We start from the raw sequence: 19,894 nt of genomic DNA, 5'->3' as shown, positions 1-19,894 counted from the left end.
CCATGGTAATTACATCTTCTCTGGGCACGGCCCTTAAGAGAGGCCTGAGAACAGGCGGACAGAAACCCTGATACGCAGGAGACAACAATAATGCAGAGATTGGAGCAATAACAAAGTCACGCCCGGTTCTGGGAAACCACAGACTGACACATGCACGCTCTCTCACACACACATGCACGCTCTCTCTCACACACACACACACACACACAACACACAACACACAACACACAACACACAACACACACACAGAGAGAGACAAGTAGCGTGGTCAGCAATTAGGTACACTGCCTGCAACCAGCAGTTATCATGGGGAGTGGAAGGGAACAACGTACTCAATTGCTTTCCATATGTGTTCTTCCTTGTTTTCTTTCTCTAAGAGAACAGCTGATGCACATACAACATGGCCTTCCTGCTAGTCATGTCCACATCAGATGCAAACGGCGCCCTGAAGCATACCAACAACAAACAGCAGAGGAACATCTACACCCTGCAGTGTTATTGCTTGTGAATGAACTGGAAAAAGTGAAACCAGAAAAATGTGTGGAATGTATAAGGCTCATGTTGTTCACAGTTGCCCAAAGAGTTCTGCAGAAACCTGATGCACCAATACATCCTCGTTCCATGACCTTGGTTAAGGGTGTACACCATTCAGTATCTGCAAATCTGACCATGCTCAAAAATTGTAATTGCCCAATTGCTTCTGTTCATGTTTTGTCCATTCGGCTTCAAGGAAAGGGTGACTTCCGCGTTAGTATGAATCATAAAAATCAACTGGAATTTGCGCATTTCCCGTGCAAACAAACTGATCGTAATTACATCACTCCACTTCCTCTCCTTGAACGTGGGTGGAGTGACCGGGAAATGCCGGCACATTCCACACAGCAACGGACTCCTGCCGAGACCCTCCGGACCCCCACCACCACCCCAACGCAGTTCGTCCGTTCAGCCAAAGCTGCAGTGGGCCATGCATTCAACAACAGAGAGCCAGACCTGTCCTGTTATGCTGCCCTGTCCTTACATTTGGAAGCCTGTGTCTGGAACTGAGTGCAGAGATAGAGGGAGAGAGAGAGAGGGAGAGGGAGGGAGAGCGAGGGAGGAGAATACGGCATACCATTCACAGATCATGCAAATTCCTCAACAATTACATTCCGTGTACAAGAAGGAATGCTGAAGCATTCCCGGATGTCAGAATGTCCTCTGTGTGTGTGTGTGTGTGTGTGTGTGTGTGGCGGGAGGAGGAGTGTGGGCAAATTAATCTATTAATGAGCTGCAGCCTTTGCTGCCTGCAGGGCAACAGGCCTAACTCTCTCCCTCTCTCTCCTTTACTCAATCTCCCTCTCTTTTCACCACTTCCTGCTATCCCAGGAATGTTTGTGGGAGAAGGCAGAAGGGACTCGTCTAATGCCATACCAGTGCAAGAGATTGGTTGTCACCATCAAAACAGCTATATCCTTCTGAGCCACTAGTACAAGTAACCATGCAGAACTCATATGCTGAGGCTATCGAGGGGCAACTTGGCCATCAGGCCTACCTAATTGTATGCATATGCCTTGTGGGCCATTTCCTGTGCTTACTGTGTGCACCAGAGGAATCAAGGGAGGGTGTTGGCATCACCTCATGCTGCAAGAATGCAACTCACCCTGCAGGAATTTACCCCAAAACCCAGCTTCTGCCATGTTCTACATTAGAACAATTCTTTGCGCCAGCAGGTTTCAGTTTGCAAAGAGAGAATTAATGAGTACTGACATGGTAATGAGGCAGAAGGAACCACATAAATATGTAGATCAAACTACACATATTAACAAAATATTTTGTTCAACAAATTGACAGTGCAGTGACATATTTAACCTCAATTATGGCTGTATTGCAGACATAAGCATTCTTATCTGATGCATTAAACATGGCATTTGGGTCTTATCAGACGCAAGGCCAGGTTTCATTGCGGGTTTAAGATGAGTAAGGAGACAGCGTCGGTGTGTGAGGAAAGAGGAGACACAACAACGCATTCCTCAAAATCTATTAGCGCACTCAGGGGCAAAGGCGGCGCGTTATGACTTCGTGTGGGGTCAACACAGACACGAGTCTGAAACATGGCAGCACACATTCCAAAGGGCTTTGGGCAACAGCATAAACAGGTCAATGACATAAGTTAGGAGAAAGGCACAACAACGTCCTTCGCCATCAATAGAGACAGGATTATGTCGATGCGTGCGCCAAAATTAGGTCCATCAATCTTCAACGCAAAAAGCTGCAAAACACCAGTTTCTTTGGCGGTATATGGTGAGCATGCGTTTTGCCAAACCGGGTGGTAACCATGTCTTGTGATTAATCAATGGGGACAATTCCTGTCATGGCAAGAAAACCAAACACGCGTCTGCAAAAGTTAAGTCCAGTACCTCCACTGTCAATCCCATCAGGTCTGTCGTTTATTAAGCAAATGATTTGACTCTCAAACGAGTGAAGTTATGCACGATAGCATACGTTCACAGCATTTAGATTAGGCTATACAAATTGCCAAAACAATTAACAACTATTATTAACAATTATTTAGCTTTCAAATCGCCATTATTTATAGGATATATAGTCTGAGAGACTGAGCAAAATGTTTAACGATGGCTGCAGCGATAACGTCATGCACAGACCATGGCAATCCAGTTGCAAAACATCAAGTTCAAACTGCGATAACTTAAGCGGGTGGCTTTCTGGGAAGGCTAAATCGGACATTACCAGAACCGACCCACTGCGGTTCACAGTTAGCCTTCATAGAACTTATAGTCAATAACGTACAATAATAAAGCATTTATATTTCATTACCAACAGAAATGTTTTGCAAAGATTAACGTTAGCACTTGTGCACAGACAAAGAGCTTTAGCTAGCCTAATGTTAATCTAAAACCATCCAGCTGGTGCAACCAGAGTGCCATTTCTATCTGACCTGCAGCAGCATGCTAACGTTAAGTGGCGATAAATGCAGAACAGGGACTTTAAAATGTCAATAATGTTTCAGATTTGAAGGATAGCAAAATCCTGAACACGCAGCATACGTTGAATTCTTTCCACATTACACTCAGAGCAGCTAACTCAGAGTAAACTTGGTTTAACATTACAGCTAATGGACAATGCAGCTAAACTAGCCATAGCGAGCTAACAAGTGATTTTGCATGACACAGACCACTTTCAATACTGAACTTTTACCTTTCTTACGGAACTGACATCTTCTTTACTTTTCGTGGTACTTGCAAAACCTGGAAATAACGTGCATATGTGGAGAAAATGCGCTATATTTCTTTTATCAAAAAGTTTGCAACTTCAGTCCAAATTTCTTTGGGGTTGCACTGCATGAGGGTCATTTTCTGGCAGGAAGACGATCACAAGGCAACGCGCATGCGTGCACCATTTACTCTACCAGTTTTTCCATGCTTGTCTCACAATGTGGCGGCAGTCGATTCCCGGCTGTGTAGTTTCTGATCACGAACCTACCAACTTCTCTCATGCGCTTACCTGCCGTGGTCTGGCGGTTCCATTGCGGGGCGATGCCTGTATTGGTCCCCTCTATAATTGCATTGATCCAACCATGACAAGGCAAAGATTATTGAGAAATGCACGATATTTTGCAGGGGTGTGTCGCTCGGCGTCCTCTGTTGCACACTCTATCCGCCTGCAGAGTTGAGGCTCGCCTCTGAGTGCGTTGACGCCATCTTTCCAGCGATCGCTGAGGGAGTGACAGAAATCATTGCTACGGCAACTCGCGCAGCACAGCAGACAAACCTCCCAGTGACGATTCAACAGTGCATGCAAATTAATTGGGTGAAAATATGAACATGTCAAACGTTTGGTTGGAGAGGGGAGACACAAGCTGCCTGCAGCTAAAAGAACAGTTTCCTAAAAAGTTGCACCAAAAAACTAGTCTGAAGGCTTACTTTCCCCCAAAAATACCAGTATTTAGGATTAGGATTTCCATTAGGTTAATCTTGTTAATATTGTAGGCATTCAGTGTTTAATAGGCTAGATATTTTTTAGTGATTAATTTGATCAGTAGGCTACTTGATCAGTAGGCTTACTTAACCATATTATGAACCACCCCCCCACGCCCCCCTCCCGGTCAGACTAGAGCTCGCTTTTTTTTTTTTCACTCACATTGATTGATTTCAGTGATGGTCAAGAGGAAGCACTTTTGTTTGAGACCAACAAGAGTATGTCTGTTGCCAGAGCAGTTGGAGAGAAAGATGCTGTATTTGGATCTGGTAGATGTGGATAGAATGTTAAAATACTGGTCAGGAAGTCATAGAGGGAAGTAATGTTACTCATTGGCCTATTCAGAAACCTCTGAACAAAGTGTCTATTTAGCAAAAGGTGGCCCAGTCATACTTAACATAACTTGAATCAATGGTAAAGGAAATTCAGACATCCTTAGGCTATTGGACACACAGGCTTACAAAAAAGCGAGGTGAATCTGGGTGTGCCAGAGTTTTTTCAAAAGCCATGAGCAATGAGAAGCAATGAGCTGAAATGCAATAAGGCCCCCTGTTGTCAGTGAATTGCATCAGTATGTGACTTCCTATGAACATGGACTATATTTTTCTGCTCTGTTGATTAACTACAAAATGCTAAGATATAATTTATTTGTTGCACAACTGTAATTATATACGTGGAGAGGAATTGTCATATGCTTTTGTGTTTATGAGATCAGTGAGAGTATTTGGAAAATGCATGCTTTGTTATTGTCAAAAATGAGCTTCTCTTTTTACCACAAGGTGGCACTAGTTCGATAGACAATACCTTGGCAGTAGCCTACACTCTTAAAACGAATGTTAGAAACAAACTGTTATTTTCAACACATTTTGTTGTAAGAGTGCACACAGTATAACAAAAGTAATGTGTTAGAAATAACACAAATTTTGTTGTCCCTATCTGGACATAGAGAAGCGTTAAAAACAACACATCATGTTATTTTCAACACACTCATTTTAAGAGGGATAGGCCTACTTGTGAAAAGTTAGTACAAGAATCCTTGCATTAGAGGTCACACAAAAAGCAAAACTATCCAAAAACATCCTTTACAGTATTGCATTCATAAAATGTATAGGCCAGCTCAATGCATTTTAAATGACCGTAAGCATTTTAAAATTGTGCCTTATGAGAATGGAATTCCTCGTCTGGTTTGCACTGGTTCAAAGAGGCCCTATATTAACTCATAGCTGACCAACGTATCTGTCATAGCCTGCCTGCTTGGACAGGTTGCAGTCCTGTAGCCTACTTGTTTAAAAGTCTGGCACAGAGAGTCGTAGGCAGACAAAGGAAAGTCAGACGTCAGATCTGTGTGTCCCACAAGGACAGATGATGACAACAAATGACTCCCTGCATGTTGTGTCTCATTGGTTCTGCACTAAGTGCCTGACTGCTTCAAGGGGCTCGCCCAACCATTTTATTAAGCAGTTCCATGCAATATGGATCCATATTTCCCCACAGTGAAAAGGCTTGTGGGTTAGACTGAGGGAGGAAGATCTCTAAATAGCCTACTGGAAAAAGATTACATCTGAATGTGTATGAACAGAGCACACTCATGGGAGAAAACCAGAAAGTAACAACCTTAACAAATAAAACACACATTCAAGAGGATCAAGAAGCAACTTCTTGATTTGTTTCATATCAGTGCTTATTTTCAAAACACTTGAATTTAACTAACTTAAGTTTCTGACTTAAATGTTTCTTGGACATTTGAACAGCAAGTCTAAGACATTAAACTACATACATGTAACAGCTTCACAGGGAAATTGACTTTCACTTCCTACTCAAAGACCTTCACACACACACACACACACACACACACACACACACACACACACACACACACACACACACACACACACACACACACACACACACACACATAAACAAAACATAAAAAACAAACAATGTTTCCCTCACAGCTCATGAAAATGCATGCCCAGACAGGGGATGTTGCTTCTGGGCCTGCAGCTCTTTGTAACAATGTGCTCGTGCTGTTCCTGTCCTGTCAATCACATATTTATGGTGAGGCACGTAAATAGAAAATAGAGCTGGAGGAGGAAAATTCAACCAGCACATTGAGGGATTTATGAAAGTCATTGCTCTATATTAATATAGCTGTTCACTATCAATCACCATAGAGATATGTTATGCTAATCCACCTCAGCATAACCAATTACCTATGACAGAGGAAATGTATGGTAATGGGACTGGCATATTGTTTTAAGATTGTGTGTTTACTGATATTGGCAGTAAGCCATCATATGATCACATTAAGAAACACTCACAGCTAGGATTTTCTGGCTGTAAGTTGAATGAGAAGCTACATCAAGACTGATGGCATTGTCATTAGGTGGGCCACCAAGTTTTTACATGGAGACTAAATGGAGTTTGAATTGGATTTTGCGTTCACTCTTCATAATTTGATTGCCATTTGTTTTAGTGACAATCCCTACATTCCAATAATCCTTTCACTTTCTTTTTCTATTTCCTTCATGATCCATCATTTGCCTATACACATATTTTATCCATGCTGGGATTGTTGATGGCTTGGTCTGAGTCACCATGTTTGTAGGCTAGCCCAGCCAGGAGTCAGCACTATGTGCAAACACCAAGGTGTATTTATTATTTATTTATTTTAACACAGACATAGCTCACATTACTACAACATGGAGAGCAATTAACTGAATTTAACAAAATGTGTGAGATAAGTATTGTCGAATCTGAGAACCTTGGCCTGGCATGAAATTTCTGTTTGACGTTTGACATCTCAGATTCCCAACTGAAAAACATAATCATAATATACTTTGAGCATATTAAAAAATGCTGAAAATGTCCCTCCCAATATCAAGACATAAATTGTTAGGCTATAGCAGGGGTTCCCAAACTTTTCCACGACAAGGCCCCCCAAATGCCAAGGACCCCCTTGATGTGTTATTAAACCCATCGACAATACTACGGCAAATGTAAAAATACATAATCCTAATAATTATTTTAGCCACAAGCACTTTGCACTAGCAGCTTTCTGCTAGAGAGCTATCACTTTACTATTACTCCCAGTCATTATCATGGAAAATATAATGTTCAGATATGCAACAAATTATTATAATGGCATTGTATAACAACCCTCATAGTAATAGGTATATTTTACATTTTTCAAATTTATTTGTTTCTTTTATTTTTCCTTCCAACTTGCTGAGGCCCCCCTGGCATCCCCTCGTGGCCCCCCACTGAAAACCACTGGGCTATAGTATCTCTCACTCAAAATAATCACTTGTTATGGTATGCTAAATGGTGAAATATCTGACAGAGAAAGGGAGTGCAGAGGTGAGGATCTCAGTTAAGTGAAGAAACTTGCTTACAGAGAATTGCCAGGAAAACACTGACTTTGCTGTATCTGAAAGTTGTAGAATGCAGAACATTTTATGGAAGTACAGATCACTATTGGTCATTATTGGTCATTTTTTTCTGAGAAATTACACACTACCTTAATAATACAGAACAACAGTATTATTAGACATTATTGCTTAAAAGAAAACATAAACATATCACCCCATGTGTACATATGGCAGGAACTGATTTCACTGACCATGCACATTTGGTCTCCGCCAATGACTCCTTGGCTATTAGCCTTCCTTGTCGCACAGAAATAAAGCCGCACAGGACACTGATTATTTTGAGGCCTACTGAGCAACATGGCTCCAAGATCATGAAAAATGTTTACGAAAAACAAAGCAAAGGCAGTGGTCTCACACTCCGGCCCGAGAACCATATCCAGCCTGCAAGACAGTTTCTTGCAACCCTTTGGTTGATTTATATGCAGACTAACGAGATTCAGCCTGCACATCCATTTTGTGTTTCAATGGCTCTGCCAACCAAAACAATTAAAAGACATTATCACAAGGGAACCAATACAGCTATTCTCTGCAAATGTGTTGTAGTTGTCACATGAGCAAATGTCTGCGAAATGTGAAAAGTTTATCAGAAGCATCAGCAGTTTCAATTAAGTAGACAATGTGACTCATTCTTCATCATTAAATAATGAGGCGACAACTTAATTATGGTGCAGTGTGCGATTATTGTATGCTATTTAGAAAGTAAACGTCTCAAATACAATGGCAGAATGTAAGAAATTGATGTAAGAAATTAAAGAAATTTAGGTGTGCCCTAAAGCAAGAGTTGGGAATTTTTGCGCAACCCCTATTTATCAGGGCTTTAAAGAACCGTTTGAGATAACAGAGGGTGCTTCCCTCAAGAAGACCACCGGGAAAGCTGCCTGTAGGACGAGTTCTGAGTTTGAGACCCCTGGCTTAAAGGAACCATAAGATTGTGGCCAAAACTGGTACTGCAATCCCTTTCAAATTACTGTAGAGCAGTGTATCCCCTCCCCCTCCCCCCTGACTCGAGGTTGCCAACCCGGATGCCAAAACACTACTGTCTTTGTGATTAGTAGATAGGTAGAGGGTGGCGCATCAGGCCAAAACACAACATGACATGACAAAACACAACATCAACATCAGTTGAGGGCTGCAACTTCACTTTTTAAATGGCAATATCCTGGCCGGACTACTGTTGTCAGTGATATAAGTATTTGAAATGAACATGATTTCTATAATGTCTAGTGACATATCAGGGCCATTTTATGATTAATTGAAATACATTTCTTACATATGGTTCCTTTAAGGATACAGTATAGTGTTCTATCATTGATTGAACTGTTATTTTCTACAAAAAGCTTTGTGTCGACCTTTGACACAATTGTGTCACATAAATCTTGGCCATACCACAAACACACACACACAGACACACACACACACACACACACACACACAGATTTTCCCTGTATGGAAAATGAATAAGCTTATTTAGTTACATGGAATGAAAACATTCAAATACCTGAAAATGTGTTTCAATTTCTCCTCACATTTTATTTTTAGGGAAGCTGGAAAAAAAAGAATGAATCTTCACTCCTGCCTGTTCTTAGTTTAACATATTGTGTTTAAAAAAATATATAAGCAAAATGTATTGAGAAATTCTTTGTGACCTTTGAACCACTTGTGTAGTTGATTGATGAGTATGCCAAGGTGACACATTCAGTAGGTCTCCTCAAGCACATAGCAGAACTAGACACAGGCGTCATATAATATGAACTTCATTCCCTGAATCCCAAGTCCACCGAAAGAGCACCACCATAAGGTAGCACTGGGTTTATATTAGTTACGTAACTTTTCTTGAACTGTTTTTTATGCATACAGTATATCACCACAGCTATATAGAGTCCCATATCTGATTAATTCTATAAATCTGACTTCCTGAATCTGTCTTTTTAGAGAGGAAGTGAAGAAATAGTGAACCAGCAAATCTTTAAGCCCAAAGAGTACATTTGTTTCGTTCAAGTCTCTAACTTTAACTGTTTCATTTTTGAGGAAGTTCTTTTGATTGCTGAGTTCATATAACAGTGCTTGTATCTGATGAGCCTACAGTATACTTGACTGCCACAGCTCTCAGCAATATATTTTCATTCATTCTTAAATTATGTTGCTCTTCCTGTGCATCCCTCCATCCTGAACAGCCTGGCTCCACGTATTTTGTGTGCAATCAAAGTTCTTTAAATGATCTGTCAACCTGAATTATGCAACAGTGTGATTTCTACAAAAGAGACAGGAAATGAGGTCACTGTAAAAATAGTACAGGCAGCTATAATTTCCCTGATATAGGACCACCCCTGGCTCTCTCTTTCTCTTGACCTCTTTTGTGGGCCTACAAACCCATGGTAGGGCAGTGAGATCTGGGCCCAGGCAAGACTGCTTCATTGCATTAACATAAGCTACTGGTGTATTACTGCTTGTATACCAACAATTTAAAATGTTTTCATGTCCAGGAGATATCTTTGCAACAAATCTGCATGGACATATCATACGCTTATATTCTAAGCAAATCAAGTTATTGGTGGAAGCTCCATGTGTCGAGTCATATCTGTGGAGTGCCTCGGAGGTTATAGGCTATAGTTTATTGTGTAGTTTAGCCTAGATTTCAGTTTCATTGCACAAAAATGTTGTTGTCAACAGAAATTGGGTGTAGGGATGATGTACATGTAGGCATGTAGGTACACGTAGATTGTTGTAGGTACATAGATTGTTGTAGGTACATGTAGGTACATGTAGATTGTTGTAGGTACATGTAGGTACATGTAGATTGTTGTAGGGAAGGCTGTAATCATGATAAGAAGAAGAGAAGCAGATGGAAGAAGAAAGTGAAAGGGGACACATCATCTTATGTGATCATACAACTAGTGGTTCTTAAACTGGGGGTGGCGGAGGGAGTGGTCACATTATGAGAGGGGTCACAAAATGATTTTTCTAAACGTTTTTAGACAAATATGCATGAACTGGGATATTCAGCCCTATAGATGTAAGCTTACAATTCAGTGTTTTCATAATGCTCCTCCAAAAGGGGATGCTGCAAATCTTTAGGCCTACCTGCGCCTCTTGCAATGATTAGCTCAAAGATGCTGTGTGAGCTTACCAGTGACAGAATGCCATTGCCTTCTTTTGCCACAGCAGCGCCAGTTATCAATTGGAAAGTAATAAATCAGATTGTTAACCTTTAGGCTGCCATTGACAGTACCTTTGGTGTTGACATAGCGCTATGAAAGAACACATGTTCTGCCTGTCACCAATGCATCTCACAATATTTTCCAAAGTGAAACTATTTTTTCCCAGTTGGAGATAAGGGGGTCGCGAGACTTGGCTAATGTTTTTTGGGGGGTCGCCACTCGCCACACAAAAAGTTTAAGAACCACTTATGTAAACAATATTCAAACTGTAACAAGTACTGTAAGCTATGACACTTTTTCACTAGATAGTGATAAGTCAGTTTTGCTCACCCCGTGCCACCTTCTATCCCTGCTTATACCCCCTCTTACCCCTAGGCAACTCAATATCACATGGAACCATGATAATATAGCCACACAAGGCATAACCAGGAAGCACATGTATGCAGATGTTGCACAACCAAGTTTTTGAATATTTGCTACTTTGGCCACAATATCTGGACTTATTTTGCTACACCAACGCACAGATATGTTCATATGGTTATGGTTATAATACGTTCAACCCTCAATGGCATAAAATAGAATGGCACGCAAAAATTAGGAAAACAGTATTATTAGACATTAGACACCCCATGTGTATGAATTTGTAGGAATGGCAGGAACTGATCTCACAGTCCATGCACATTGCCCCCCAATGGGCTAGGCTACAGTAGGCTAGGTCGGCTAAACATTGGCATAGAAGGTTAGGCTACAGTTGGCTTCCTCGCTGCCTACACTCCGCGGTTACCTGGTGGGCAACAGAAGGAACAGACGTCACATAGTCCAGCCTCGCTGCATCTCCTCCGCCACATCATCTGGCTCGCTGCATGACCGTGAAGCGAAAGCGCAAAAGGCTGGGGGCAGGCTACAGAGAAAAGAAACTGTAAATTCACAGACGCGCGGACATCAATGCTTCGCGGCTTTAGCCAGATATTTACAGTGAATAGCCTACGAATATATTGGAACGACAGAGTCTAGGCATACGATCTAAAGGGAAAATCGACATTTTAATTCGCGTTGGAAACCTTGAAAATGCTCCAGTCTCTCGCAAGCAATTCGTGTGTGCGACTAATTCAAAGCAATAAATCGGCATGGTATTTCTTATTTTTAGTTTTGGGGTACGTTCTATATCTAATTTTCGGTGCCGTTGTGTTTTCATCGGTGGAGTTGCCATATGAGGACCTACGGCGTCAGGAGCTTAGGACCGCCAAAAGGCTATTTCTTCAGGAAAATGAATGTCTGTCTGAAGAGCGGTTGGAAGAGTTTCTGGCCAAAGCACTCGAGGCCAGTAACTACGGAGTGTCTATCCTCAACAACGCATCATCTAACTGGAACTGGGACTTCACCTCCGCTTTGTTTTTTGCGAGCACTGTCCTGACAACGACAGGTGAGCGTCTCAGGGCTCATGACGACGGTCTGCACAGGCCCTGTCTGAAAGAATAGCCTATTGTTTTTACAGGTTCATGATAGGCTTGGCAAACAGGACAAGCTCACCTTGAGTGTAATAAAATGATAAGACTGTGGGGTCGTTTATGCCATTGTTCTACTTCTGTCTATTTAGTCTTCTGCTTTTGACGTTTTCTGACACATTTAAATAGATGTGTTAGGGCAGGGACTCCAACGTGAAATCATCAATTTTCTGGCACTGTAAGCTGTAAACTTCCTGTTTTCTCTAATAGCCTACTGCTCATTTTACATCTTTATCATAGCCCGAATTACACTGGAAAGATGTACTTTTTTTTGAGCAATATAGACTTGTTTGCCAGGCCCTGTTTTCGTGCTTCGACTCGACTGGTGATACTGGACACCTGCCATTTGTGTTACCCGAGTGTGGTAATCTTGAATGACTGCTCCGGAAAAGCTACACAAGCATGTGATAGTAGCTTACCCAGTTTCCATTCTGTTTGAGTTGTGCTATTGTCTTATTGGGATGAAATGCCCTCAGCATTAATTAATATTGTGCCCTATGAAAGTAAACTGAACAGACATAAAGGGGCGAGATGCAAGGGAAGTCTGTGTGTGTGAAAGTTAGACTGTGAAGCCACTGTGTTAGGTGTGGTTGTGATATCTCAATCATAATGATCTGCTACACAGAAGACCTATATCAGAGAGGTGGCTCTCTATCTCACATTACGCAAAATCCAGGATAACAGTTTGTATTTCTCCACAACAGAAGTATGGGGAACTTTGAACAAGACAGGTGGAGAAAGACCCTTAAACTGCACTGATAACCTTTATTTCCATTGAACCCATACTGTGTAGGCTACAGTCATGGTGGAGATGGAGAGTGACTTAATTTCAGGAGAATTTGGCTGTATGTGGAGAGGATTCCTTTCACGTCTTGTAATACCATTGGGACAACTAGGCCAATAACGGTTTTACTTTGCAATGGTAAATCAGCAATCTGGCAGCTACAGGAAGTCACACACTATGTTATGCCCCCAACCACATGATTGCTAGATCAGTGTTGTAGCGTACATCCTCTTACCTAAACGATTTAGCCCATTTAGGTTATTTTTTACAGAAGTGAAAAGCCAATTTGCACAGGCTATGTGTTGTCAAGGACAATAGGAAAGGACTCTTAAATGAAGCTTAATTAGCATGCCACCCTTACAGTGAATTCACACAACTTGATTCCTATTAGCAAAGAGGTGCTACACATTTAGAGAAGTTACACAGAGTCCTTGATGTATGTCACATAACTGTGTTAGATTTCTTTGTTGCACTGCCTCTAAGAGTAGGCCTAATGCAGTGTAATTTAGGAATGTTTCTTTGGCTGTAATATTCCCTTTTCCAGTAACTTAATCTGTGACTAATCCAAACATTTATGCGCTCTGCATCCGTGCCGTTTATATTGGACAATCAAGCAATATCAATATTATAATATTAATATTGTGTGACCGGTTCTTTTTACCATGGCTCAGTCATGCTTTCTTGCACTAAACCACACCCATCTGTTTAGTGTGGTTACAAAGGATAACACCATCATAGCTAACACTAACAGACTAATCTGGTTTAAACAGTGGCATTGTCAACCAATCACTCGGGTCTTTTGGGAGAGCTGACAGGAAGCAGCCGTTATTCCCTGAGACTTCTGGCTAGACTGTAATAATCCATGAACAACTACTTACTGGAAACAAGTTAGAAATATATGTCATATATCTCTGATTTTTGACACCAAGCTTACTCATTGCTTGGTTTCCTTCCACTCCAGGATGTGCCTCAGGTTGTAAATCAGATGATAACATTTCAGCTTTACTTCCTCTTTTTCCCCATGCAGGTTATGGCCACACTGCTCCCCTCTCAGGTGGAGGCAAGGCCTTCTGTATCATCTACTCTGTCATTGGCATCCCGTTCACTCTCCTCTTCCTCACGGCCGTGGTGCAAAGGATCATGGTCTTCAGCACGCGTCGGCCCATCACGTATGTGCACACCCACTGGGGCCTGTCCAAGCCCCTGGTGGCCATCGTCCATGCCATCCTGCTGGCCATGGTGGCCGTGGCCTGCTTCTTTCTCATCCCGGCGGCCATTTTCTCCGCACTGGAGGAGGACTGGAATTTCTTGGAGTCCTTCTACTTCTGCTTCATCTCGCTTAGCACCATAGGCCTGGGAGACTACGTGCCCGGGGAGGCCTTCAACCAGAGGTTCCGTGAATTCTATAAAGTGGGAATAACTGGTAAGTTTAGGATGTTGATCTTCTGTTGCTGATAGAAGAAGAGAATAGTATGGCTTGGTTATGAATGTATATATCTAGCTTCTAGAGCTACTATATAATCTATAAGACTGTTATTGTAGGTAGTGCTTGTTTTATCGTTTCATAGTTCTGTTGTGTCAGTAGTATGTTTGAAGAACAATATTTATTTTGCATTAAATGTCACAGGTTGGTAAACATGGTAAATCCAGCAACCCAGCGACCCAACCCAGCAAGTTCTAGTTTGTTGTGTGATAAATGATATGAAATCACGTTTCATTTTAAATATGGTGTTAGTTAAGATAAGGAAGAAATCCATAAGTAACAAGGGCATAGCACACTTGTTGTTGATCTTAAGGTTAAATTTCCAGGTTTTATCATTTAGTCAAACATTATCAGCACAAACTCAGTTTCCCATCAGAACAAACAGGTGTGAGATTGACCTGTTTACTCTAAAGTCTGTTCCTGTAAATTCTGCATTTTCATAAGAACCAGATCAGCCCTGGGCCGAATACAGAATGCTCAGCCAGCCCTGGAAAGAAGCAAGGGGCAGATTTGAGCTTGATGGGGGGTCTTGCATTTTCAGTGCGCCATGCCTTCTGTGCACTTGGCCTGTGCATTTGGAATGAGATGGGCGCATTTCTCTCTTTTTGTTTATTTTAATATAGCAGATAAAAGCAGTTTTGAACAGCAGAATAACAATGATTTCCCCCATACTTGTATTCAAGTGGGCCGTTGAATAGGTACAGTACTTACAGTAGGCTACTTCCTGTTTGGGTAACAACCATGAAAGTGCATTTTTGAGATGGAACTATAGAAGAGAACTGAGATTAAAAGCAGGTTTCACACCATTGTGTTAAAAGGGAAAGTTTTGTTGATGTAAAACCACAACTTTCAAATGTAACAGTAGACCACACAGTTTAGACACTTTTGTTGATCCTGTCATGAAGAAAACAGCACACAACATATGGTCCATAATGTAGAGAAAATATTGCTTTGCCATAACTTGACTAGTTTGTTTGTTAAGTTCAATGAATGGCACTGTCAAAATTGGTATCTGTCAAACACTGTTTCTCAATTTATAGCAAATGTATATCATCCAGTTAATTTTGAACCAAACGGAAAAATGTGGGCTGGGGAAGTAGTTGAGCCCTGCTCTCCCATGCCCACATCCGCGGCTGAAGTGCCCTTGAGCAAGGCACCTAACCCCTCACTGCTCCCCGAGCGCCACTGTAGCAAGGCAGCTCACTACTCCGGGTTAGTGTGTGCTTCACCTCACTGTGTGCTTCACCTCACTGTGTGTTCACTGTGTGCTCTGTGTGTTTCACTAATTCATGGATGGGATAAATGCAGAGACCAAATTCCTTGTATATGCAAGTATACATGGCTTATAGACCTGATTTACATTTACAATAATATAGTTTTTACATACATTTACATTACATTTACATTAACAAATATTGTTTATTATTGATAGGCCCCTATGTGGTGTTTCACACTGGGATTTGACAAATAGGCCTGCACTTTCAACAGATTTTTGGCTGTTGTCATAGCAACAGGCCCAAGTTCTGCATGCTCTGGTGAGGGAGATTTGGAGAGAACGCAGGAGTGTCTGTGGGCAGAACAGGGACTGCAAAAAAGGCTTCTGTGAGACTCCTCTCTCAGTCCCCCTGGTGGTCATGCTTTGAGAAGCAACCGAACAGCGTGGGCTGGTCAATATCAAGGCTGAGTGATAGAACAAAATGGACAGAGAAAGAGAGATAGACAAGCCATTTAGCCATTGTGTGTATGTAGGAGGGATAAGTGCAGATGGTCCATTCTCTCCTCCACACAGAGACCAAGGATGTGAGAACATTTGATTTGGGTCGACCGTTGGAAATGATGTAACACAAGAGGGATGGGCGCATTTGGCAAGAGATCAGTCGCCGTGGTTTAACCATCCCCTCTCTCTAGCGCACGATGACGCCCTCGTACTGTCTGTTGTGTGTAGTTAGACTTGATATATGGGTCTCAGTCTCCTATGACTCAACCAAGTATTTTTTTTTTCTCTCTCTCTCTCCCCTTCCCTCCCACTCTCTCTCTGTCTTTCTGTCATTTCCTTTTCCTCCCTCTCACTCTCTATCTGTCTCTTATTTTGTCTGCTCTGTGTCACTGTTAATCTCTGCCTCCTCTTCCTCCTCCTCCTCTTCCTCCACATTCTCCATCCAGTCTACCTGCTGCTGGGCCTGATCGCCATGTTGGTGGTTCTGGAGACGTTCTGTGAGCTGCAGCAGCTCAAGCAGCTGCGCAAGATGTTCTACCTGAAGAAGGAGAAGCCGCAGGACCGACTCAGCATCCTGGAACACGACCACCTGTCCTTCACCACCGTGGCCGACCACACCACCAACAACGCCAGGCTGCGGGAGGACAAGACCGAGCCCTACGTGGACGTGCCTGACCTTGTCTCGCCAGGCGGCGATGAGCCCATGCTCAGATAAAGAGAGAGCGAGGGAATCTGTGGGGGGTCAAAGTTCAGGTGTGATAACAGAATCACTTGAAAACGGACAAAAAACAAATCACTTGAAAAAAGAAGTGATACTTCAGTCAAAAAGCATCATAGCACAATAGCATCATAGCGCCATGTGTGAATATCTGAGAATATCATAGTGCTGCTGCTGACAAATGCTGGAGAACATTCCGCCAGCGTTAGTTCTTATATTCCCAATGTTCTGATAAGCACTGCTACATAGAACATCAGTGGGCTGTGCGTCTGTGCGTAACAGCCAGGAACTCTGACTTAGGTGATAGTTCTCCAACTCGTGTAGTATAATGTAGGCAAAAAAAGAAGTTTATATGCTACCGTTGATTCAGTCGTCATCATCATTGCCGTCAATCTCTGTGCTATAGTGGTGCCTGTTGGTCGAGGAGCCATTCATTGTGTTATGAATGTAGCATTACGCAAACCATATGTGAGGGGTTATTCATAGAAATGCTTCTGACTGTTAGTATTGGTATGGGGACTTAGCAGAGTTTGCAGAGTTGAGTCATAAATGAGAAGTACTGTGGGCAAGTTTGACTGATTGCATCAGTCTCATATGTTTACTTACCACTTCCTCTATCAATACAAGACCATGCAGTTCCCATGTACTTGCATGTTCAACATGTGTTGCTGCCCCCACCCTTTGGAACAGTCTACCTCTCCATATCCGCCAAGCCCCCACACTCGCTACGTTCAAAAAGCACCTAAAATCACATTTATTCACTGAGGCCTATGGTCCTTAACCACCCTGACCCCCAACCCCACTTCTACCCCCTCCTCTTTTCTCCCCTCTATTCCCCTGCCCTATCTCCTTTTGTAAAGCGACCTTGGGTTACTTGAAAGGCGCTATATAAAACCAAGTTATTATTATTATTATTATTACTGAAATCATGAAATATTTGAAAAGTGAGTGGTATTATTTCAGGGAAACCAGGCTATTGTTCTTGCTGCCCTGTAGTAAAGTTCTTCTGACAGTTTTAGTGTGAAATCTCTAAAGTGCATCAAGGCAGTCATTAGTTGTGATCCTATGATAATTTAGAATTATCAATAAATCAACACCCATGTACAAGACATTTTTAACATTTGAAAATCATGGGCGATGATTTTCAGATGTAATTATGTATTAGTGATACTATTGTTGATCATCAACAGTATCATAAGATGAGTTTAGCTTCAGGATTTTAAAAGTCTTTTAATAGGTTATTAGCCATTTGTATGAATAACCCCAAGTATATACTTGACATTCTGCTTCAGGGAAGTTTAGAAAGGGACATTGAGTGTGTACCTGATCATTCCAAACAGGAAGCTGCTAGATAGTTTTACCATTCTGTAATATTCTTGCATTATTGTTTTTTTCTCCATGTTTTGTAAAAGTGTTTATCAGGATCTCATCCACTGTGTTTAAAGGCATCTAGCAACGACAGATGTGAGTTGGAAGAGGGCTGGTCCCAGAAGGCTTCGATGAAACGATTACCGTCAGGTTTTAGGTACCCTCCATCTTACTTGGTAGGCTTCAACCCATTTTCAGGGAGCTTGTTTGGTTGTCTAACATATTGTGAAAAAGAAATACTCTCAATTTATAATGAGTTTTGAATGGATATACTGTATTTCTACTTGAACTGAAAATAGAAACAGGAAGGAACAAAGGGAAGTTCAATTCAGTAGGATATAATTGAGGGAACTAATAAAACATTCAGCTTAAAGTGGAAGTTCAGTTTTTTTTAACCTACGGTCTATTTGAACTGGTAGTTTTGAGTAAGACTGCATAATGCAGTTACATTTACAATATTATTTAAGCACGACCCAACATTTAACATGTAATTGGGCTTGAAATCAAGGTTGAAATATGTGAAAATATGCGTGTATATTTTTCAGAAAGGGGAATGTTTACAAATGTGTATTTGTACAATGAAGACTTGACAAGGTACCATTTTTTTGGATCACTTGAATTCTCAAAGAAAATTTAGGGCTGAATAACATGGATTTAAAATGCTGTCTTTGTTCGTGCAGAACACTCTTTGGTTAAGCTTATCTGAGGTGCACTGTTCTTTTTGCAATGCGCTTCAGAAAGAAAGGACTGGAATGTTGGATGAAGACTAATTGTATTTGTATGTCTGAAAGCCACATTCAGTCCTGTCATCATGAGGAATAGAGCTTGTATTGTGACATACTGTATTTATTGTTTATAAAAATGTAAAATCTTTACCTTCTCAGTCTTTTGTGTTCAGCTGAGAAAGAAAAGGTCTGACAAGCAAAGAATAGGTTTTGTTTGAGCAAAGCTAGTTACATTTAACCCTCTGTTTGCTGCATGAGTGTCTTGTGAACTCATTGACCTGATCTGTATCCACATCAGTACAAAAGTACTTAACTGCCCATGGAATCATTTGTGTACCTACCTGAACCAATTTACATGTAGATTAGGACACTCATTTATTACCGCCGATGCAGTACAGGCATCAGCGGTGGACAGGCAAATACAGCGGTTTGTGTGCTTTTGCCATTGTTTGCTCTAAAAATAAATACGGATCTCTCACCATCTACCTGTTTTTTCTTTCTTTTTGAAAATGGACAGAAAACCTATGTATGTGAGCTACCCAACACAGTGACTAATGGAGTATGATATTTGGAAATGTACTTCCTTCCATCATGTCACCATGCAGCGCAACCTTTGAAGAGAAGAGCACACCTGTTGACAGGGGCGCTGCTACTAGTAGAAGATTTGGGCCCTGTGACAGACAATAATTCTGGGCCCCCCGATAATATATAGTATTATCAGGGGAGCTCTCTGGGGACCCCCTGTCAGTGCTGGGCCCTTAGAATCAGAGTCCTAACCCCCTGCCTGTTGATTGGCACTGAGGCCACCTATTGAGGAAGCTGCCTTAAGCAAACATAGCTGCTGTCACTTGTGTAGAGCAAGGAGTGAGACATGCTAAGAAAGTGAGAGGGAGAGAGAGAGAGACAGAGAGAGGGAGAGACTGATGCAGAGGGAGAATTCATTGGTCTTAATGCTCATTGGACACAGGACATGCAAAGGAATAACCTGACTCTCGTTAGATGAATTTCATTCCGGCTAGCTCCACTCATC

At 41.7% G+C, this 19,894-nt stretch overlaps 2 protein-coding genes across 4 annotated transcripts in view; one reads left to right on the top strand and one right to left on the bottom strand.

Moving 5' to 3' along the window:
• map3k4 (mitogen-activated protein kinase kinase kinase 4) overlaps positions 1 to 3,705 on the bottom strand; it is a 39,970-nt gene extending 36,265 nt beyond the window's left edge. For 2 of the 3 annotated variants that reach the window (XM_076285780.1, XM_076285782.1), the window contains exon 1: positions 3,502 to 3,705. In XM_076285780.1, coding sequence (XP_076141895.1) covers positions 3,502 to 3,524 — 23 coding nt within the window. In that variant the 5' untranslated portion in view covers positions 3,525 to 3,705. Of the gene's footprint in view, positions 1 to 3,195; positions 3,340 to 3,501 lie in introns of those variants that run through there. The other variant, XM_076285781.1, reaches the window with a different exon arrangement.
• A 7,661-nt stretch (positions 3,706 to 11,366) lies between these two features.
• On the top strand, positions 11,367 to 19,347 carry kcnk1b (potassium channel, subfamily K, member 1b). Its single transcript, XM_076285779.1, has 3 exons — positions 11,367 to 11,987; positions 13,881 to 14,276; positions 16,500 to 19,347. Exons 1-3 carry the CDS (start codon positions 11,633 to 11,635, stop codon positions 16,766 to 16,768), a joined length of 1,020 nt encoding a protein of 339 aa, XP_076141894.1. The 5' UTR covers positions 11,367 to 11,632; the 3' UTR covers positions 16,769 to 19,347.
• Positions 19,348 to 19,894: the final 547 nt, after the last annotated feature.

Source organism: Alosa pseudoharengus, unplaced genomic scaffold (assembly GCF_046254945.1).
Source record: "Alosa pseudoharengus isolate Yale_2024_CS ecotype anadromous, Long Island Sound unplaced genomic scaffold, YU_APseudo_1.1 YU_APseudo_1.1_scf_15, whole genome shotgun sequence".
Classification (NCBI taxonomy): Eukaryota; Metazoa; Chordata; class Actinopteri; order Clupeiformes; family Clupeidae; genus Alosa; species Alosa pseudoharengus.
This window is presented reverse-complemented; position numbering and strand designations above follow the sequence as displayed.

Bases quoted from the DNA above. Each gene is read 5' to 3' on its own strand.
- kcnk1b (XM_076285779.1), top strand. From the start codon at position 11,633: ATGCTCCAGTCTCTCGCAAGCAATTCGTGTGTGCGACTAATTCAAAGC. The intron at 11,988-13,880 runs GTGAGCGTCTCA...TTCCCCATGCAG, and splicing joins CACTGTCCTGACAACGACAG to GTTATGGCCACACTGCTCCC. The intron at 14,277-16,499 runs GTAAGTTTAGGA...TTCTCCATCCAG, and splicing joins CTATAAAGTGGGAATAACTG to TCTACCTGCTGCTGGGCCTG.